General features: G+C 39.5%; 1 protein-coding gene across 4 annotated transcripts; it reads left to right on the forward strand.

Moving 5' to 3' along the window:
* The first annotated feature begins 1,460 nt into the window (after positions 1 to 1,460).
* LOC134794148 (uncharacterized) lies at positions 1,461 to 17,610 on the forward strand. 4 transcript variants are annotated; one of them, XM_063765855.1, is made up of 4 exons: positions 1,461 to 1,580; positions 3,352 to 3,552; positions 15,570 to 15,690; positions 15,957 to 17,610. In XM_063765855.1, exons 2-4 carry the CDS (start codon positions 3,354 to 3,356, stop codon positions 16,438 to 16,440), a joined length of 804 nt encoding a protein of 267 aa, XP_063621925.1. In that variant the 5' UTR covers positions 1,461 to 1,580; positions 3,352 to 3,353; the 3' UTR covers positions 16,441 to 17,610. The 4 variants fall into 4 exon arrangements, with proteins under 4 accessions (XP_063621925.1, XP_063621926.1, XP_063621927.1 ...); XM_063765856.1 differs by having other exon boundaries at positions 15,972 to 17,610; XM_063765857.1 differs by having other exon boundaries at positions 15,585 to 15,690.
* Positions 17,611 to 23,826: the final 6,216 nt, after the last annotated feature.

A 23,826-nucleotide genomic window follows, 5' to 3' on the forward strand; every position in this document is an offset into this window, starting at 1 on the left:
ACTCAAATTTGTTTTCATGTTACGCGTACTGACGGTATTATACATAACATAAGTACCTATATACTTTCTAATCGGACCAATACCAATCCATCATTCCACTTTCGTGCTTATCGACGTCGTCTGAAAATAACTTAGGATTTTAACTTTTAACTGTGGCGTTAATCTACTTGGCCTAAAAACAAACTATTTCCAAAAACAAAACTTCCGTGAGACACAGACATATTAAATATATTAAAAACGAGTCACTCACGTATTACGTATGGAGTGAAACATGTCGAGCGTTTTTCGACTTAAAATACGTGAGTGGCCCGTTCTTAATATAATATTTAATATTTCCAAAAATTACACGAACATTATTGATACAACTTTTACCAACACCATGCACCTTTACTTGGTACAGTCACCTGCAATAATATGTTACTCTTCGAAGACGGCAAAAATATCTGACACGCTCTTATGGCTCTACAAATAAGATCGTGTCAGATATTTTTGCGGCCTTCGAAGAGTAACATATTATTGCAGGTGACTGTACCAATGAGTTTTGGGAAAGTTCCTATGGACGTACGAAGTTGGTAACAATACAATTAAACCATTGGTCAAAGAAAATTATTAACACATTCAGGGCCAAGAACCCGACTGTCGCGTACACTGTTCGTAGCGACTACGCGCTCCATACGGCGAAACCGTGGCAACGCGCTACGAGCGTAACCCGTAGCACTTAGTGGCAATGAATGTGTCAAAAGGAAACTATTCGATCAACCTAGTATCCCCTTGGGGTTGTAAGATCTAATGAAATGTAATGAAAATGTATATTTCAGGCAACTAGTGGCCCACACATAAATACCTTAAAGCTAACGCTAATGGTAGTCATATTGTTAGAATTGTTGGTGTGGTGGTTGCCTCACACTAAAAATAGTTCGGTAAGGTAGAGGTACTCATATAGTTAAGAACCCCTGACTTTATCCACTAAGTTGATCAATTAATTACCATTAGGCTTAATTTAAGGTCGTAATCGTGGTCTCTGATTAATCTAATAAAATAACAAAGAATACAATTTAAATTATAATTAGAAACGGTTCATAATGAAATATGTATTAAACCAATTCCAAACTCAATTACCGCGATAATCAAATAAAAATATGAAGATATTTTAAAATAAGTAACCGCACTTAATTTTATAGTTTCTCTCTTTTTATCCGACTCAAAAATCTCCAAGCGTAAAAGGGACAAAAATACAAAACATCCCATAAGTGATGCGCCCTAATCCATGGCGCGAAATCTCAACGCGCAGTCGCAAATCAATACCTCACCCTATACTGACTCCCTCCTGCATGCTGTAGATATCGCTCGTGCTAATATACATTGCGCGCTTACTAAGGGAAGTTATGAAGCGGGTACTGCAAAAAGCGCAATGGATTTGAAGTCAAAAAGTGTGATGTTCTAGTATCGTGTGTTTGGGGATGCCACGGAAGAGTTTCGCGCTTGCGCTCTGCATCCGTGGACCAAAATTTTGGGACAAGTGTAAGCCGTGTCCCAAAGTGCGTCCATTTTGAGAGGATTATCGAGTTTTAATACAAAAAGTGAGTAATTTAGTGAACTTAACTTGTAGTCACTTTTGTACAAACTTAGTGGAGGTACTTAAGTTGAGTTTGTGTTGTGTTGTTTGTGTAATATTTTTGTAGTCATTGAAAATCCCTTTGTTTAAATGAATTCCAATTTACAAAGTCAATTGATTAAATCAATTAATTTAAATAAGACAGGAACTCGTAATAATCTATCTAAACGTACAAATTTTATTAGCAATATTTCAGTACCTTTTTATTCAAGTTTTTGTTCGTTTATATATTCAGGTCTTACCTAAATGTGTAAATAAATAATTTATTTTGAATAATTCATTTAAATAAATACAAAATTATTAAGGTTTAATTTTGGAGGAGGAAAACATACTTGAGACTTGAGAGCTAAATTAGAGCCCAAGATCGAAGTTTCCGTATCGACGACAAGCCAGACTTCTTTTTAGAATTGTTTGCTTCATTTTATTGCAATAATAATTATAAGATCATTAATATAGACGCGATAAAACAGAAATGGCAACAGGAGCAGTATCCGCCCGGTGTGCCCCTTATAGTCCTTATATACATGAAACTCATAAACTGTTGATCACCTCAACGTATTGGCTTCGGCCCCGCGCACAACTCTCATAATTTCGGGACTTTATCATTACTTGAAAAAAAATTAAGTCCATTAAAGCGGATTTGTTTTGGTGAAATTTCCCTAGTCGAGGTAGAGGGTCCCATACTGGTCATAATTTAAGATCCGAGCTTGAATAATCCCGCTTTCCACGGTCTTGAACATATTATTTCCGTTCCTTATATTAAGTCCCGCTTCAAAACATTTAACCCTTAAATGCATAGTGATGTAGATATACATCACAAAATAAACATCAAATTTTATGCATAATTATAGAAATTCTATTTGTTTCTGTATATTATTTCAATAGTAAAACTAATCCATTTTCCGAATTATTACATACATTTACGCAGTATTTTAATTTATAAAAATTACATTTTTTTTAAAGACGAAAGTCGGAAAACTTTAAAAAACCTGAAAGTTGATGATTTTGGGCAAATTTTTCGGGGTTTGTAATATTTAATATTTACAAACATTATCATAGGAATATCACAAATAGTGTACCTTTCTGATAGCAGTAAGATTTTTCCTATACCTAATAAATAAAATAGCCTTTATTGCTGTTTCTTTCCTTACAATTAATATTATGCCTACTTACTAATAAAACTAACTAAATTAATTTAATCCTAACTTATGTCAATGTTATCGGCAACTAGATGTTTGTGTAGAACAGCTTGTCTGTCGACAAAGGCCTCCTCTAAAGATTTCCACGTATTCCTGTCTCTTGCTAAACGGGTCCATACCGGACCAGCGATTTTCTTAAAGTCGTCTTCCGTTACCTAGATATATACTTCTAACTTATTTTGTAAGTAAATTGGTTGGCGCCTACAAGAACAAAAGCAGATAATAGGATTGTAATAGAACAATGCCATTGTTAGTACAGGTAAGTGAACAAGATCAGTTCAAAAAATTTTAACTATACCTACCCCTTACTAATAGTTATATATTTACAAAAATATGATTTAGCCTATGCAACTTTTAACATGATTTCGCAGTGAAAATCGATGTTATATTTTTTTTTACAATTTTTCCTAGAATCGGCAAACAATTATGTGATACATACCTAAATTAATTTCGGGCAAAAAGAAAAAATCATGCATTTAATGGTTAATTAGCAACAAAGACTTAAAGCAGATACTTGATATCTTATATCTCTTCCAGCCATGACGTGCGGATCGGAATGCATGTCCCTAGGCCCGCCGCCGGACTCCATCCTGTACTTGCCACCACCACCGCTACCGGCGTTCCTCGCTAATGCTGCCAACCTGACACCGCCCTGCCGCGCCTCAAAATGCCCGCCGCAGAACAACGAGGAGAACTCCCTATTTCCAGGCGTGGAATATCATGAGCTGCCTAGACACGGTGAGTTCTAGATGACTTGTAGAGAAAATAAGGTCTACAGATTTCAAGTAATGATTTTTGTATGGAAACCGATAGGGCATCGATCGACTGAATTCTTTGTAGGTACCTAACTCTGTAGTTTATTAAATGGGCTTATGGGAAGAATAGGTAGGTACTATGTGGGCATAAAGGCAATCCTATTAGGTAACTTTGTGATCAAGAAGAACGAACGTTAAAATACTTATAATTACACCGGATATTGCAAGAAGAACAATAATTAAAACCAAAATATTACTTTGCTAATCCGCGAAAAGATAACGTGCTAGTCAATCAGTGCTAACCCGTTATACTTACTTGCGTATTTTTACATGCAATTAATATTCCCACCCTCCCACCGCAAAAATAAATACGCAAATAAATATAACAAACCACCACCAAAAGAATAAACCTCGACACGTGTTTCGCCTCTCTACGAGGCATCCTCAGGAGTTGTTGACGGTCTGACGCCCGGCAACGGAATGACCTGTCTAGAATGGTCGGCCATATTTATACCTTGACCACTCCCCCTACCGTGCAAGTGTGAGTGAGATGGAAAAATTCGTAATAACGGCGATGACGCAACATTCAATTGTTCGTTAAGAATCATGCCCCTATTGTTGTACCTAATTATTTCCAGTTGTTCCAGAACACCCAAACGCAATCCCTTTTCGCAAACATGTAAAATATCAAAAGAATGATTCTCCGATAAAGTGTGACCTGTATCTAATAAGTGCTTTGCAAAATTGGACTTCTCTGGATGGTTATGTCTATATGACGCAACATGCTCTTTATACCTAGTAGTGAAACTACGGCCCGTTTGCCCCACATACACTTTATTGCAATCGTCACAGGTAAGCTTATAAACTCCAGACTTTTTCCCATTCTCGATCTTATCTTTGCCATTGCAAAGCTTCGAGTGCAAAGTATTATTTGTCTTAAAGGCCACAGGAATGTCGTTAGACTTCAAAATTTTGTAAATTGCATCAGACAACTTGCCAACATAAGTTATGCTCGCTTTATATTTCTTAATCGGTTCAGAGGATCGTGCCGCATACAACATAGTGTTGACCATACTATTCCGCTTTTTCCTGATGATACCATCCACAACAGACTTATCGTAACCATTCGAAACTGCTAAGTGATAAATATTATTTAATTCAATCTGATAGTGTTCATCAGAAAGAGGCACAGTCAACATTCTATGCACATAACAATGAAAAGCAGCCAACTTATGCTGCCACGGATGCGTGGAAGAAGCCGGGATAACTGTATCGGTATGTGTAGGCTTACGGTAAATTTTGAACTGATGCCTGTTGTTTACTTTAGTGATTGTTAAATCTAGAAAATTCAATGAGTTGTCTTGCTCTAGTTCCTTTTTAAACTTAATTTTTGGATGCTTACCATTAATTTCAGCAATAAATGCATCCAGCAGGCCCATACTACCCGTCCAACAAATAATCAAATCATCCACGTATCTAAAATAGTATAATATATTATTGTTGCCCGCAATATGCTGGTTCTCAAAATGGTCCATAAAAATATCAGCCATTAAAGGACTTAGTGGTGAACCCATAGCCAAACCATCACTTTGCAAATAATACTGTCCCCCAAATCTGAAATAATTTTGTTTCATACAAATCGCTGTTAGATCTATCAATTCATCTACTTCCCCTGGATGTAAACGTTGCCTTTCAAAAAGACCCTTAATAATCTCCAAAGTCTCTCCATATGGCACATTTGTAAACAAACTGTCTACATCCAATGAAAGAAGAACAGCATTATCTGGTATGTTAATGTCCTGGATCTTTTCTATTAACTGCAAGCTATTTTTCAAGCAATATTTCGGCTGGAACTGGGACTTGTCTCTTATAATGGAATTCAACCTTTTTGCCAGATTATAAGTTGGCGCACCCAAATATGAGACCACTGGACGAACTGGGATATTATCCTTATGAATTTTGGGAAGTCCATAAAGAATAGGAGCTCGTGGATTCATAGGCACAACCATACTCTTCTGATGTTCGGTTTCAAAAACAAATGAAGAATTCTTAACTGCTTGTCTAAGATCTTTCTGGAACCCTGGAGTTGGGTCTCTTTGCAATCTCGAAAATCCGTCACCTTGAATAAGGTCTAGTACTTTCTGATTATACTGTCCCTTCTCCATAATCACAATGCAGTTGCCTTTATCTGCCTTTGAAACCACCAAATCACTGTCTTGCACTTTCTGTTGTATAGATCTTAGCAGCAAAACATCAGAATCAACACACGCACTCTGTGCTGGACTAGTACTCTTGATAACATTAGCCACCATGGTCTTTGTATCTACATCACCACGGCCCCGCACTATTGCAACCTCAGAATCCACTGCCAAATTTTCTAATGTTCTATGAGTAATTTTTGTCTGGAAATTATACTTCAAACCTTTATCTAAAAGCCCAATTTCATTTTCTGAGAACTCCACATTAGTTAAATTCTTGACTCGAGGATGGAAAACATGGTGAGTTGTTACTTGCACATCACTTCTCCTTAAAAATGAACCAGAACTCGACTCTGTTAACCTACGCAATTTGTTAAGCTGGGTAGTATACATCTGGTGTGCAAGTTCAGAAGCAAAGTATCTCGCCTTCTGGTCCAGAATATCGAATTCGAGATTATGCAACTTAAATGAAAGTTCTGAATATAACACCTTAAGATGCAATTTCAAATTATCCCTTACTGAAAACCAGTGGCGAGATTCTTCGTTCAACCATATTTTCTGAGCCCTATTAATAGCCAATTTAGCAGCCCTGGAAGTACTACTACAGCGGAAATGGATGTAATTAGGAACAACATTCGAACGCTTGCACTGTTGGTTAAACCAAACATTCTGGACAGCTGCACGATGTTGTTTGGTTAGTTTGACATAAAGTCGTGCCTGTTCGGCCACGCAAGCCGTTTTCAAATAGTGAATAGAATCAGGCGTTACTTTGCGGAAATCCATACTAATTAAAACCAAAATATTACTTTGCTAATCCGCGAAAAGATAACGTGCTAGTCAATCAGTGCTAACCCGTTATACTTACTTGCGTATTTTTACATGCAATTAATATTCCCACCCTCCCACCGCAAAAATAAATACGCAAATAAATATAACAAACCACCACCAAAAGAATAAACCTCGACACGTGTTTCGCCTCTCTACGAGGCATCCTCAGGAGTTGTTGACGGTCTGACGCCCGGCAACGGAATGACCTGTCTAGAATGGTCGGCCATATTTATACCTTGACCACTCCCCCTACCGTGCAAGTGTGAGTGAGATGGAAAAATTCGTAATAACGGCGATGACGCAACATTCAATTGTTCGTTAAGAATCATGCCCCTATTGTTGTACCTAATTATTTCCAGTTGTTCCAGAACACCCAAACGCAATCCCTTTTCGCAAACATGTAAAATATCAAAAGAATGATTCTCCGATAAAGTGTGACCTGTATCTAATAAGTGCTTTGCAAAATTGGACTTCTCTGGATGGTTATGTCTATATGACGCAACATGCTCTTTATACCTAGTAGTGAAACTACGGCCCGTTTGCCCCACATACACTTTATTGCAATCGTCACAGGTAAGCTTATAAACTCCAGACTTTTTCCCATTCTCGATCTTATCTTTGCCATTGCAAAGCTTCGAGTGCAAAGTATTATTTGTCTTAAAGGCCACAGGAATGTCGTTAGACTTCAAAATTTTGTAAATTGCATCAGACAACTTGCCAACATAAGTTATGCTCGCTTTATATTTCTTAATCGGTTCAGAGGATCGTGCCGCATACAACATAGTGTTGACCATACTATTCCGCTTTTTCCTGATGATACCATCCACAACAGACTTATCGTAACCATTCGAAACTGCTAAGTGATAAATATTATTTAATTCAATCTGATAGTGTTCATCAGAAAGAGGCACAGTCAACATTCTATGCACATAACAATGAAAAGCAGCCAACTTATGCTGCCACGGATGCGTGGAAGAAGCCGGGATAACTGTATCGGTATGTGTAGGCTTACGGTAAATTTTGAACTGATGCCTGTTGTTTACTTTAGTGATTGTTAAATCTAGAAAATTCAATGAGTTGTCTTGCTCTAGTTCCTTTTTAAACTTAATTTTTGGATGCTTACCATTAATTTCAGCAATAAATGCATCCAGCAGGCCCATACTACCCGTCCAACAAATAATCAAATCATCCACGTATCTAAAATAGTATAATATATTATTGTTGCCCGCAATATGCTGGTTCTCAAAATGGTCCATAAAAATATCAGCCATTAAAGGACTTAGTGGTGAACCCATAGCCAAACCATCACTTTGCAAATAATACTGTCCCCCAAATCTGAAATAATTTTGTTTCATACAAATCGCTGTTAGATCTATCAATTCATCTACTTCCCCTGGATGTAAACGTTGCCTTTCAAAAAGACCCTTAATAATCTCCAAAGTCTCTCCATATGGCACATTTGTAAACAAACTGTCTACATCCAATGAAAGAAGAACAGCATTATCTGGTATGTTAATGTCCTGGATCTTTTCTATTAACTGCAAGCTATTTTTCAAGCAATATTTCGGCTGGAACTGGGACTTGTCTCTTATAATGGAATTCAACCTTTTTGCCAGATTATAAGTTGGCGCACCCAAATATGAGACCACTGGACGAACTGGGATATTATCCTTATGAATTTTGGGAAGTCCATAAAGAATAGGAGCTCGTGGATTCATAGGCACAACCATACTCTTCTGATGTTCGGTTTCAAAAACAAATGAAGAATTCTTAACTGCTTGTCTAAGATCTTTCTGGAACCCTGGAGTTGGGTCTCTTTGCAATCTCGAAAATCCGTCACCTTGAATAAGGTCTAGTACTTTCTGATTATACTGTCCCTTCTCCATAATCACAATGCAGTTGCCTTTATCTGCCTTTGAAACCACCAAATCACTGTCTTGCACTTTCTGTTGTATAGATCTTAGCAGCAAAACATCAGAATCAACACACGCACTCTGTGCTGGACTAGTACTCTTGATAACATTAGCCACCATGGTCTTTGTATCTACATCACCACGGCCCCGCACTATTGCAACCTCAGAATCCACTGCCAAATTTTCTAATGTTCTATGAGTAATTTTTGTCTGGAAATTATACTTCAAACCTTTATCTAAAAGCCCAATTTCATTTTCTGAGAACTCCACATTAGTTAAATTCTTGACTCGAGGATGGAAAACATGGTGAGTTGTTACTTGCACATCACTTCTCCTTAAAAATGAACCAGAACTCGACTCTGTTAACCTACGCAATTTGTTAAGCTGGGTAGTATACATCTGGTGTGCAAGTTCAGAAGCAAAGTATCTCGCCTTCTGGTCCAGAATATCGAATTCGAGATTATGCAACTTAAATGAAAGTTCTGAATATAACACCTTAAGATGCAATTTCAAATTATCCCTTACTGAAAACCAGTGGCGAGATTCTTCGTTCAACCATATTTTCTGAGCCCTATTAATAGCCAATTTAGCAGCCCTGGAAGTACTACTACAGCGGAAATGGATGTAATTAGGAACAACATTCGAACGCTTGCACTGTTGGTTAAACCAAACATTCTGGACAGCTGCACGATGTTGTTTGGTTAGTTTGACATAAAGTCGTGCCTGTTCGGCCACGCAAGCCGTTTTCAAATAGTGAATAGAATCAGGCGTTACTTTGCGGAAATCCATACTAATTAAAACCAAAATATTACTTTGCTAATCCGCGAAAAGATAACGTGCTAGTCAATCAGTGCTAACCCGTTATACTTACTTGCGTATTTTTACATGCAATTAATATTCCCACCCTCCCACCGCAAAAATAAATACGCAAATAAATATAACAAACCACCACCAAAAGAATAAACCTCGACACGTGTTTCGCCTCTCTACGAGGCATCCTCAGGAGTTGTTGACGGTCTGACGCCCGGCAACGGAATGACCTGTCTAGAATGGTCGGCCATATTTATACCTTGACCACTCCCCCTACCGTGCAAGTGTGAGTGAGATGGAAAAATTCGTAATAACGGCGATGACGCAACATTCAATTGTTCGTTAAGAATCATGCCCCTATTGTTGTACCTAATTATTTCCAGTTGTTCCAGAACACCCAAACGCAATCCCTTTTCGCAAACATGTAAAATATCAAAAGAATGATTCTCCGATAAAGTGTGACCTGTATCTAATAAGTGCTTTGCAAAATTGGACTTCTCTGGATGGTTATGTCTATATGACGCAACATGCTCTTTATACCTAGTAGTGAAACTACGGCCCGTTTGCCCCACATACACTTTATTGCAATCGTCACAGGTAAGCTTATAAACTCCAGACTTTTTCCCATTCTCGATCTTATCTTTGCCATTGCAAAGCTTCGAGTGCAAAGTATTATTTGTCTTAAAGGCCACAGGAATGTCGTTAGACTTCAAAATTTTGTAAATTGCATCAGACAACTTGCCAACATAAGTTATGCTCGCTTTATATTTCTTAATCGGTTCAGAGGATCGTGCCGCATACAACATAGTGTTGACCATACTATTCCGCTTTTTCCTGATGATACCATCCACAACAGACTTATCGTAACCATTCGAAACTGCTAAGTGATAAATATTATTTAATTCAATCTGATAGTGTTCATCAGAAAGAGGCACAGTCAACATTCTATGCACATAACAATGAAAAGCAGCCAACTTATGCTGCCACGGATGCGTGGAAGAAGCCGGGATAACTGTATCGGTATGTGTAGGCTTACGGTAAATTATGAACTGATGCCTGTTGTTTACTTTAGTGATTGTTAAATCTAGAAAATTCAATGAGTTGTCTTGCTCTAGTTCCTTTTTAAACTTAATTTTTGGATGCTTACCATTAATTTCAGCAATAAATGCATCCAGCAGGCCCATACTACCCGTCCAACAAATAATCAAATCATCCACGTATCTAAAATAGTATAATATATTATTGTTGCCCGCAATATGCTGGTTCTCAAAATGGTCCATAAAAATATCAGCCATTAAAGGACTTAGTGGTGAACCCATAGCCAAACCATCACTTTGCAAACTCCAGGGTTCCAGAAAGATCTTAGACAAGCAGTTAAGAATTCTTCATTTGTTTTTGAAACCGAACATCAGAAGAGTATGGTTGTGCCTATGAATCCACGAGCTCCTATTCTTTATGGACTTCCCAAAATTCATAAGGATAATATCCCAGTTCGTCCAGTGGTCTCATATTTGGGTGCGCCAACTTATAATCTGGCAAAAAGGTTGAATTCCATTATAAGAGACAAGTCCCAGTTCCAGCCGAAATATTGCTTGAAAAATAGCTTGCAGTTAATAGAAAAGATCCAGGACATTAACATACCAGATAATGCTGTTCTTCTTTCATTGGATGTAGACAGTTTGTTTACAAATGTGCCATATGGAGAGACTTTGGAGATTATTAAGGGTCTTTTTGAAAGGCAACGTTTACATCCAGGGGAAGTAGATGAATTGATAGATCTAACAGCGATTTGTATGAAACAAAATTATTTCAGATTTGGGGGACAGTATTATTTGCAAAGTGATGGTTTGGCTATGGGTTCACCACTAAGTCCTTTAATGGCTGATATTTTTATGGACCATTTTGAGAACCAGCATATTGCGGGCAACAATAATATATTATACTATTTTAGATACGTGGATGATTTGATTATTTGTTGGACGGGTAGTATGGGCCTGCTGGATGCATTTATTGCTGAAATTAATGGTAAGCATCCAAAAATTAAGTTTAAAAAGGAACTAGAGCAAGACAACTCATTGAATTTTCTAGATTTAACAATCACTAAAGTAAACAACAGGCATCAGTTCAAAATTTACCGTAAGCCTACACATACCGATACAGTTATCCCGGCTTCTTCCACGCATCCGTGGCAGCATAAGTTGGCTGCTTTTCATTGTTATGTGCATAGAATGTTGACTGTGCCTCTTTCTGATGAACACTATCAGATTGAATTAAATAATATTTATCACTTAGCAGTTTCGAATGGTTACGATAAGTCTGTTGTGGATGGTATCATCAGGAAAAAGCGGAATAGTATGGTCAACACTATGTTGTATGCGGCACGATCCTCTGAACCGATTAAGAAATATAAAGCGAGCATAACTTATGTTGGCAAGTTGTCTGATGCAATTTACAAAATTTTGAAGTCTAACGACATTCCTGTGGCCTTTAAGACAAATAATACTTTGCACTCGAAGCTTTGCAATGGCAAAGATAAGATCGAGAATGGGAAAAAGTCTGGAGTTTATAAGCTTACCTGTGACGATTGCAATAAAGTGTATGTGGGGCAAACGGGCCGTAGTTTCACTACTAGGTATAAAGAGCATGTTGCGTCATATAGACATAACCATCCAGAGAAGTCCAATTTTGCAAAGCACTTATTAGATACAGGTCACACTTTATCGGAGAATCATTCTTTTGATATTTTACATGTTTGCGAAAAGGGATTGCGTTTGGGTGTTCTGGAACAACTGGAAATAATTAGGTACAACAATAGGGGCATGATTCTTAACGAACAATTGAATGTTGCGTCATCGCCGTTATTACGAATTTTTCCATCTCACTCACACTTGCACGGTAGGGGGAGTGGTCAAGGTATAAATATGGCCGACCATTCTAGACAGGTCATTCCGTTGCCGGGCGTCAGACCGTCAACAACTCCTGAGGATGCCTCGTAGAGAGGCGAAACACGTGTCGAGGTTTATTCTTTTGGTGGTGGTTTGTTATATTTATTTGCGTATTTATTTTTGCGGTGGGAGGGTGGGAATATTAATTGCATGTAAAAATACGCAAGTAAGTATAACGGGTTAGCACTGATTGACTAGCACGTTATCTTTTCGCGGATTAGCAAAGTAATATTTTGGTTTTAATTAGTATGGATTTCCGCAAAGTAACGCCTGATTCTATTCACTATTTGAAAACGGCTTGCGTGGCCGAACAGGCACGACTTTATGTCAAACTAACCAAACAACATCGTGCAGCTGTCCAGAATGTTTGGTTTAACCAACAGTGCAAGCGTTCGAATGTTGTTCCTAATTACATCCATTTCCGCTGTAGTAGTACTTCCAGGGCTGCTAAATTGGCTATTAATAGGGCTCAGAAAATATGGTTGAACGAAGAATCTCGCCACTGGTTTTCAGTAAGGGATAATTTGAAATTGCATCTTAAGGTGTTATATTCAGAACTTTCATTTAAGTTGCATAATCTCGAATTCGATATTCTGGACCAGAAGGCGAGATACTTTGCTTCTGAACTTGCACACCAGATGTATACTACCCAGCTTAACAAATTGCGTAGGTTAACAGAGTCGAGTTCTGGTTCATTTTTAAGGAGAAGTGATGTGCAAGTAACAACTCACCATGTTTTCCATCCTCGAGTCAAGAATTTAACTAATGTGGAGTTCTCAGAAAATGAAATTGGGCTTTTAGATAAAGGTTTGAAGTATAATTTCCAGACAAAAATTACTCATAGAACATTAGAAAATTTGGCAGTGGATTCTGAGGTTGCAATAGTGCGGGGCCGTGGTGATGTAGATACAAAGACCATGGTGGCTAATGTTATCAAGAGTACTAGTCCAGCACAGAGTGCGTGTGTTGATTCTGATGTTTTGCTGCTAAGATCTATACAACAGAAAGTGCAAGACAGTGATTTGGTGGTTTCAAAGGCAGATAAAGGCAACTGCATTGTGATTATGGAGAAGGGACAGTATAATCAGAAAGTACTAGACCTTATTCAAGGTGACGGATTTTCGAGATTGCAAAGAGACCCAACTCCAGGGTTCCAGAAAGATCTTAGACAAGCAGTTAAGAATTCTTCATTTGTTTTTGAAACCGAACATCAGAAGAGTATGGTTGTGCCTATGAATCCACGAGCTCCTATTCTTTATGGACTTCCCAAAATTCATAAGGATAATATCCCAGTTCGTCCAGTGGTCTCATATTTGGGTGCGCCAACTTATAATCTGGCAAAAAGGTTGAATTCCATTATAAGAGACAAGTCCCAGTTCCAGCCGAAATATTGCTTGAAAAATAGCTTGCAGTTAATAGAAAAGATCCAGGACATTAACATACCAGATAATGCTGTTCTTCTTTCATTGGATGTAGACAGTTTGTTTACAAATGTGCCATATGGAGAGACTTTGGAGATTATTAAGGGTCTTTTTGAAAGGCAACGTTTACATCCAGGGGAAGTAGATGAATTGATAGATCTAACAGCGATTTGTATGAAACAAAATTATTTCAGATTTGGGGGACAGTATTATTTGCAAAGTGATGGTTTGGCTATGGGTTCACCACTAAGTCCTTTAATGGCTGATATTTTTATGGACCATTTTGAGAACCAGCATATTGCGGGCAACAATAATATATTATACTATTTTAGATACGTGGATGATTTGATTATTTGTTGGACGGGTAGTATGGGCCTGCTGGATGCATTTATTGCTGAAATTAATGGTAAGCATCCAAAAATTAAGTTTAAAAAGGAACTAGAGCAAGACAACTCATTGAATTTTCTAGATTTAACAATCACTAAAGTAAACAACAGGCATCAGTTCAAAATTTACCGTAAGCCTACACATACCGATACAGTTATCCCGGCTTCTTCCACGCATCCGTGGCAGCATAAGTTGGCTGCTTTTCATTGTTATGTGCATAGAATGTTGACTGTGCCTCTTTCTGATGAACACTATCAGATTGAATTAAATAATATTTATCACTTAGCAGTTTCGAATGGTTACGATAAGTCTGTTGTGGATGGTATCATCAGGAAAAAGCGGAATAGTATGGTCAACACTATGTTGTATGCGGCACGATCCTCTGAACCGATTAAGAAATATAAAGCGAGCATAACTTATGTTGGCAAGTTGTCTGATGCAATTTACAAAATTTTGAAGTCTAACGACATTCCTGTGGCCTTTAAGACAAATAATACTTTGCACTCGAAGCTTTGCAATGGCAAAGATAAGATCGAGAATGGGAAAAAGTCTGGAGTTTATAAGCTTACCTGTGACGATTGCAATAAAGTGTATGTGGGGCAAACGGGCCGTAGTTTCACTACTAGGTATAAAGAGCATGTTGCGTCATATAGACATAACCATCCAGAGAAGTCCAATTTTGCAAAGCACTTATTAGATACAGGTCACACTTTATCGGAGAATCATTCTTTTGATATTTTACATGTTTGCGAAAAGGGATTGCGTTTGGGTGTTCTGGAACAACTGGAAATAATTAGGTACAACAATAGGGGCATGATTCTTAACGAACAATTGAATGTTGCGTCATCGCCGTTATTACGAATTTTTCCATCTCACTCACACTTGCACGGTAGGGGGAGTGGTCAAGGTATAAATATGGCCGACCATTCTAGACAGGTCATTCCGTTGCCGGGCGTCAGACCGTCAACAACTCCTGAGGATGCCTCGTAGAGAGGCGAAACACGTGTCGAGGTTTATTCTTTTGGTGGTGGTTTGTTATATTTATTTGCGTATTTATTTTTGCGGTGGGAGGGTGGGAATATTAATTGCATGTAAAAATACGCAAGTAAGTATAACGGGTTAGCACTGATTGACTAGCACGTTATCTTTTCGCGGATTAGCAAAGTAATATTTTGGTTTTAATTAGTATGGATTTCCGCAAAGTAACGCCTGATTCTATTCACTAGAAGAACAATAGGTAATATTGAAGCAAGAAAAATTAACCTGGAATTGCATTCAATTATTGACGTACTTACCATTTCCTTGCCTCAAATTATTGTTAAACATGCAACTTCGAGTGTAAAAACACTGGAAGTTGCATGTCTCTTGATAGTGATGGAACCGGTGTTGGTAGTGGCAGAGCAGTCACCATCAAGAGACATGCAACTTCCAGTGTAAAAACACTGGAAGTGTCTGGAAGTTGCATGTCACTTGATGGTGATGGAACCGGTGTTGGTAGTGGCAGGTGTTGCAGAACCAGGCGGTGGCGATGACACGTGGCTGCTCGTCCTCATCACGTGCTGCGTAGCTGTTCTCTGCATCGCGGCACTGCTGGCGCTATTCCTGTTTAGGTGCCGAGAGTAAGTGTCAGCCATCTATATCCTGTTAGTCTCTGCCATCTCATCTTGATTGGTCTCTGATATGATAAAACACACAATTGTTTCCTATTACGCTGATTGAAAATGCTTTATATTAACTACTCAATAGCTCTTCAAGACTTATAATTAAAAACAATAGGTAATAATACGTGGTAATACTCACTACCGTATGACATTCATGTAAGCCTTTTAGACTTTCCGAATTCCAATAATATATCTTATACTCATTATTTTCCATTACCTACAAGGTTATCCTTGTACAGGTCCCGAGGCGCTTGCAAGAGCAGCTCAGGCAAGGCAGGAGGCTCCAACGCGCTCTACGGGGGTGCAGCCCTCGACTCCCGCGTCCTCTGGGCCGCCCTCACCCCCAGGGGTACCCGCCACTTTGTTGCTGACACATACCCCCATGATGAAACTGAAGACCATCACTACGAGTGCGTCGAACCTCCGCTATACAAGTTGGGTCCACCAGAAGACCTCGCTATAACTCGGCATTTCAACGTCGAATACGAAGATCCAGCTCCACTGATTGAAAGCTACGCTGACCGCACTGAGGAATACTTCAGAAACGGTATGGAAACCCTCCGCAGGGGAAGACCGCTGGTTTCCTCTCCTACCAGAATCGAACGACCCAACTTGCCACCTCTTAATCTTCAGCCGAGGACCCTCCGCAGGGCACCGCATTCTCGACGAGTGAGTGACGCCAACAATCCGGAGAAAGCGGCCATCTGAACCGAGGGTGGCGCGGTCTTCTCCGTCGCCGACTCTACCGATATCGACTACGATTGGCAACCTGACAGCGCCAACGTCGATCGACTCGTGTAAACTTCCGGACGTATAGGCAGCGACATACTAAAGAGGATTCCTGACGACGAATACCCTGACTCTAGTGCAAGAATTGTGTGTTTATGGTGAATATAATTTATCTTTTGGGATGGAATTCTATAAACATCTGCCTGTCTCCTTTCACCCTTCTAAGGTTGCCGTTGCCTGTATTTTCATCCATCTCACTCATCATTTGTATGAAAGAAAACGTTATGAGCCGCTTAAGCGGCCGATGGACCACTTAATTCCATTAGTTTTAGTTTTCAGTGAATGCAAAGCTTATAGTGAACAACATTTTCAGTGGCTTAGGTTTATGTAATAATGTTATTTAAAAACGTATTGCTATAAGAATCGTGACACGTTAGATTATATTGCGTTAAAACCAAGCATCTATGTCCTGTTTCCATACTACGTCACACATCATCTTTTCCAATTAATCTAGCAGGAAAGGACGGATGGTATGACACACCAGTGTTCGAAAATTGGTGCTGTTTTAGCAACTTGCCGGTAGTTCTATTTGTTGTGTTAAAATTATTTAACTTATATCATACTGTAAATAAAAGATTTATACACATATTTTATATTTATTTTGTTTATCAGCTGTGCAATGTAAAATGCAATGCAATTCGATTCTAGTCTTAGTAGGTACGTCTTAACTGCTACCCTGTAGTGAAATTGATGTGCAACCCTTTAGCCGTCTATCAGACTGTGATTATTGTTTTTTTTAGGTTTATTAGGTGAATTAAGCTTTTACTGATAAGTGCACTTTAAGTTCTGTGTTAAAAACGCCTAGGTATTTACCTTCAGATTGAGTGTCATTACTTTTTATTCCCATGACGGTTAAAGGGTTAAGTAACATCGACATTTCTAGTCAATGCGTATAAATGTCACTATGTATTTTTCACGATTGTACCCTGTACTCGATGTCTATTTCTACTCTACATTTATTAATACTGCAATTACTGCACTAGAAAAACGCGACGTATTCATATAGGCGAAACTGCGTAATGTCTGTGTTTTACATTTAATGTAATGACTGCCTTTTATACGTATCAATAAATTATTGTTTTACTCGTATTTTTGTGTTATTTATTTCCAGTATTCTGCATTTTTTTTTTTTTTTTTTTTATGGCTTTCCCCTCTTGTGTGTATTGGCAGGAGGGATTTTGCCAATGACGACGTTTTAAGACGTACTACGCACGATAAGAATGTTCGGTGAATAATTTTGATTTGGTGATAGGAATTGTGCTGGGAACCTAAAACAAAAACATTTATTGTTATGGACATCACAGACAACACATGACATATGTACAGTTTATTAGAAAAAGAGCGGGAAAGGCGATAGTTTTGACAGTTAGGCAGCATGCCAACATAAGGAGAAAAATAAGAGATGGACAATAGATATAAGATGACAAGTATTATAGAAAGAGTAGAGCAAGTAAAGCCGTTAAAGTTTTATATTATTTTCTTGTATGTGTTTAAGAATAATTCCAGTGATGGGAGGATCCATGAGAACCAGAAGCGTTTGAAAATTGATAGGCCGCGGAATATTTTTCGGTAAAACATCATATAAAGAGTGGTTAAGTCTGTTGCAAGAAAAGAAAATGTGTTCCGTCGTTCCTTCGTCAAGACCGCACTCGCATAAAGAGCTATCCCGCACCCTAATTTTTGCGAGGAATACAGGAGTGCATACGTGACCCAAACGAAGCCGGCAAAGTGTAGACGTGGCCCATTTACATGCAGAGCGAAAACGGAAGAACCATGGTTTATGAGGTATAATTGGCTGTATATTTCCGTAGTGTTTTCCTACATGTCGTCTAGAGGAATCCCATAATTGTTGCCAATCGTCTCTTAAGTCACGGCGAGCTTTAATAATTAAGTCAGATGCGAGAACCATGTTGTGAGTCTCCGATCCATTGAGAGTGGCCTGCTTGGCCCACATGTCAGCATCCTCATTGCCATTAATCCCACAGTGACCCGGAATCCATACTAATGTTACCTGTAAGCCTATTTCTTCACATCTGTACAGTAATTGTTTAAGTTTCAGGATGAATGGGGAAATCATTTTCATTTTGAGCTGGTTACCAGATAGGGCTTGGAGGCAGCTTTTGGCATCAGAGAAAATGATAACTTTGGGAATTTTGTGAGACTCAACATATGCAACTGCTTCCATTAAGGCAATTGATTCCCCAGTGAAGACGGAGGACTGTGAAGGACATTTATATGATAAAAGAATGCGGTATCTAGGGATCCAGATTGCTGCTCCCACACAGCTATTGAGGTTCAATTTTGATGCATCTGTGTAGATTGGTAAGTAATCTGGCCATTTTTCTAATTCTTTGTTTAATTTAATATTAGCTCCTAGATCATTTTTATTGATATTAAAATCTAAAATTACATTTGGGCGGAAAGTTAAGCAATTATATTCAAATTCAAATATTGGATTTTTGTCAGTGCTATAAAGTGAGGAAGGGAGGTTTTCAATTTTTCTGAAGCTGTTAATGAATCTTGGTGTTTGTTTATGAGTCCAATATGCATTTACAGATACCAAAGATGAGAGAGCCTGTAAGCGAGGAATGAGGGGGTGGCTGGATATTGAACATGCCCTCAAAACATATCGGTCTGCAAGGAGTTGCCTGCGGAGACAAAGAGGAGGATCCACACACTCCACCTGCATGCCATTCTTTGGTGAGGATCTCATGGCACCAAGGATTATCCGAAGACATTTGGCTTGGATAGCATCTAGTTTCTTGAGAGCTACTTTATTGCATGGTTCTAGAACAAATGTACCATAGTCCATTTGGCTACGAATTACGGCATTGTAAATAAGTTTTTGGCAGTAGGGATGAGCACCCCACCAGACCCCAGAAAGGGATCGGAGCACATTAATGCCTTTTTCACACTTGTCAATGACATGCTTTAAATGTGGAACACCAGTCATTTTGGAGTCAAAAATAACACCCAGAAATTTTACACTGCTGCTGTTGGGAATAATCTGGTCTTCATATTGAAGAATAATATTAGGAATGGTATGGCAGCGCGTAAAAGTGACTGTGCAACATTTGGAGGGTGAAAGTGAAAGACCATGCTCATACAACCAGTCTTTGAGGTACACCAGGGCCTCATTCAATCTAGAAGACGCTTCATCTAAATTGTGAACTGCGGTATAGACAACCAAGTCATCGGCATATTGCAGGATGTTGCAGAAGGGGAGGACAGATTGCTCAACATCAAATGTATAAAGGTTATATAAAAGAGGGCTGAGAACGGAGCCTTGGGGGAGGCCTTGCCATACTGTTAAAGGTGGGTAGAAGGTATTCCCAGTTCTAATTTTAATGGTTCTTCCCATGAACAGCCTGCAGACAATTTGTACAATTCTCGCAGGTATGCTCAGCTGTAGCAGTTTTGCTCTGAGCAGAGAGAGTTGCACATTGTCGTAAGCAGATGAGATATCTAGGAAGCACCCAACAAGTTGCTGCTTCCTAGAGAGGGCCAGTCTAATATCAGAAGTTAAAATGGTTAAGCTGTCCAAGGTACTTCTTCCCTTGCGGAATCCAAATTGGGTATTAGCTAGAATTCCTTTATTCTCAACCAACCATTCCACTCTGTTCTTCACCAAGTGTTCAAAAATCTTTCCTATTGTTGCAGATAATGCGATAGGGCGGTAGGAAGATGCTTGGCGAGGATCTTTGCCTGGCTTCAAGATTGGGATTACTACTTGGGACTTCCAATCCTCAGGGACTTCGCCAGACATGAAGAACAAATTGAAGAGTTTTAGAAGGTGGTCTTTGGAAGGGGGGCTCAATTTTTGGATGAAGCAATACGGAATTCCATCTTCTCCAGGTGAGCTGTTACGGAGACCGGTTAGAACCATGTCAAGTTCTGAGATAGAAAAGGGGTTGTCTAATGGAACTAGATGTGAAGCGGAAACTGGATTTATACACCACTCTTCTGGGACAGATGGAGGGGCCAGTTTGTTTGCAAATTCTTCCAGCCAGGTAGAAGGATCGCAAGATGATGAGGGATCGGACTTAAAAGATCCTCGAAATTTTTTGATATTTCTCCAAACCAGTGAAGGTGGGGTTCTGGGATTAAGGCTTTCGCAAAATCCTTTCCATCCCTTCTTTTTTGTTTTGTTAAGAAGGCGTTTGGTTTGGGCAGAGATTTTTTTAAAAGAAGTAAAATCTGCAGTGAGTCCAGTCAAATTATACCTCCGTTCTGCATCGTCTCTCTCCTTAACTGCTGCAGTGCAGTCGGAATTCCACCAAGGTGGAGATGGTAATTTAGAACTAGAAGGTTTTTTCTTAGGAATATGATTATCAGCTGCTTCTAGAATTATAGATTTAAACAAGGAATACTTTTCAAGGGGACTTATTATATGATCTAATACTTTTAATTTATCCTCAACTTGAGCTGAGTAATTGGGCCAATCAGCCTTATCAAGCTTATATTTTAAAAGAGGTTCCGGAGATGGAAGAGGCGATACTGAAGATGGCTTAGAAATTATTATAGGAAAGTGATCACTTCCGAAAGATTGATTTAGAACTTGATAGGAGAGCAGACTAGAAAGATTAGGAGAGCAAGCAGACAGATCTAAGACCGACTTGGGGTTCTGGCCAGGGTATACTCGGTGAGTGGGAGTACCATCATTAATTATTATTACATTGATATCATCAAACAGGTCAATGAGAAATGAGGAGAAAGTATCACTGTATGAAGAACCCCAAGAGGTGTTATGGCAGTTAAAATCGCCTAGGATCAGAAGGGGATGAGAGACAGAAAAAAAGAGAGTAGAGAGATCAGGAATTAAATTTGAATTTGGATGAGGAATGTAAACCGATATAATATTTATTCCCATGACGTTAGCGGCGACAGCGTTAATTTCATTCGAATGGGGGGGAAGATGAATTTGTGTGAAGGGATATTTCCTATTAATCAGTAATGCACTACCTGCACGGCCGTCATTGCGGTCATCTCGGAGGCATGAGAACCCAGAGATCTTAAAACGGGATCCAGGTCTCAGCCATGTCTCCGAGATGGCCGCAACCGTCACAGAGTGCTCATTGATTAAGTTGATCAAATCAGATTTTTTTTGATTTACACTACGACTATTCCACTGTAGGATATTGGCCATAGGGACCTTTGATTGAAGCTAGTTCTTTTCTGATGGCAGCAAGATGATGGGCAACGTTGTTCGGTATACAGTCGCTAATCATGGCGACCCAGTTCTGCATTAGAGCTAACATAAGTGACACACTGTTGTCATTAGAGGGCTCGGTATCAAAGGGAGGAAGCGAAAGAGCGTGTCCATTTGGCAGTTGAGAAGAGGGAGTAGAAATTATATTTTGGTGTGCAACGCGGTCATAACCGGGGGACAGAGGTGTCCTAGGTCGAACGGGTCGGTATATAGTCTGGCGGCGGGATTGAGAAGCAATTGGTACGGCTTGTGAACCAGAGGGAGCCAAATCGGAAGAGAGAGTGTGACGAGGGGCTTCTGGAGCTACGGGGCTGAACATGGTATTTGTAACATCAGAGTAGGTTTTCCGAACGGTAGGAGTACGTGCCGCAGCCTCCTGATAAGAAATATTTTGTTCTGACATTAACAGTTTAATCGCCTTTTGTCTACCAAATTCTGGGCAGGATTTATCTGTGGCGAGGTGGCGACCTGTGCAGAAAAGGCAGGAAATATGTTCCGGAGCAATGTTGCAGGTTTCACCGGGGTGTTTTTTGGCACATTTGAAGCACCGCGCGTCTGATCTGCATTGTGTTTGAATGTGACCAAATCGCAGACATTTCCGGCACTGAATAGTTGGCAGCACATATACTTCCACATTTAGTGATGTGTAGAATGCATAAATCTTAGCTGGTAAATTTTGTCCTTCGACTGTGACAACCACAGATTGGGTCGGGACCCATGATGGTGGACTGCCTTCTTTGAGGACCTTGCGCTGAAGGCGGCGAGCTTTTAAAATTTTGCCAGTTCCCTCTTTTAAATCAGTAGCCGAGACAAACTCCTCCATTGACCATTCTACTGGGACTCCGCGAACAAGACCCATGCGGGACACGTGGTATGACGGAATCGACGCTGTTAAGTTATTGCGAGCTAAACAGGGGTTTTCAGTTAGCTTATTGGCAGCATCTGCCGATTTGCATTCGACCGCAACGCGATTACGACCAAGAGACTTGATGCCATCTTTTTTGATGTCCGGAACGCTGTCCTTTGCGAAAATTTGTCCTATTCTGATGGGTTGGAGAGAGGACCCCGCATTAGGAGATTCAGTTACTCGTGAGATATGAACTATAAATGGGCCACTATCTTTGGTGTCGTACTTACGTGTTTCGTTATCAAGGTCGGGGTGTTTATATAAAGTGGAAATAGATGCATTGCTGATGTCACCCTGTGTTGGTCTTTTTTCATGTGGTTCACGGGACAAGTCGGTTGGTGTCAATTCCAGAGATTTAGCGTTTCTTTTCCTTATTTGAGTGTCGATATCCATTGCATCAGAATCGTTCGTCAAATCCATGGAATTGCCACCACCGGGGTCCGGCGGCTTCTCCTTCTCATGTCCTGACATCCCTGCTTTATTGACTCTCAGGCCAGGAGATTTGTATGTATTACAGTTTAGAAATAACTAATGTTGTTAATAAACCGTCACCAAGTATACGTAAGGAAGGAAAGTAATAATAAAGGATAATAACCTAAAAACCGTACAGACTCACTCAATGCGCTTCTGTCCTCCATATCAGTATTCTGCATTGGTTATGGTTAATAACGCGCCAAAGACGTCAAAAGACGCGAACGGTTACAGTGTAATATTATAATGAAGGATCGTTCTCTCATACAAATTTTGAATTTCGCGCCTTTCTACATGCTTGCCAGAGTCACAGAATAAATAATAGTACTACCGTACAGAGCGGCTACCGCGAAAACCGAAATTCGTAAATTGCGGGGATCTTTCTCTTTTACTCCAATGAAGGCGTAATTAGAGTGACAGAGAAAAATGCCCGCAATTTGCGAACTTCGATTTTCGCGGTTATAGCCCAGAAAGGAAACTTCCTACAAAACCGAAGTTTGACAGCGGTCAGGGTCGACCATAGATAGGGGTCGACTCATATAATCCCTTTTTAATATATGGCACTATCCCTTTCGGCTATTTAGGGTTACCCGAAGGGAGGAGTTTCGCACCCCTGCCAGAGGATAGGGTTCCGATGCCAACTCCATGGAACCCCAAGCACAAACAAATACATTCCTGAACGAAAAGTTCCTGTCATGTTTAGCTGTCAAACTGACAG

Source organism: Cydia splendana, chromosome 10 (assembly GCF_910591565.1).
Source record: "Cydia splendana chromosome 10, ilCydSple1.2, whole genome shotgun sequence".
Taxonomy (NCBI): domain Eukaryota; kingdom Metazoa; phylum Arthropoda; class Insecta; order Lepidoptera; family Tortricidae; genus Cydia; species Cydia splendana.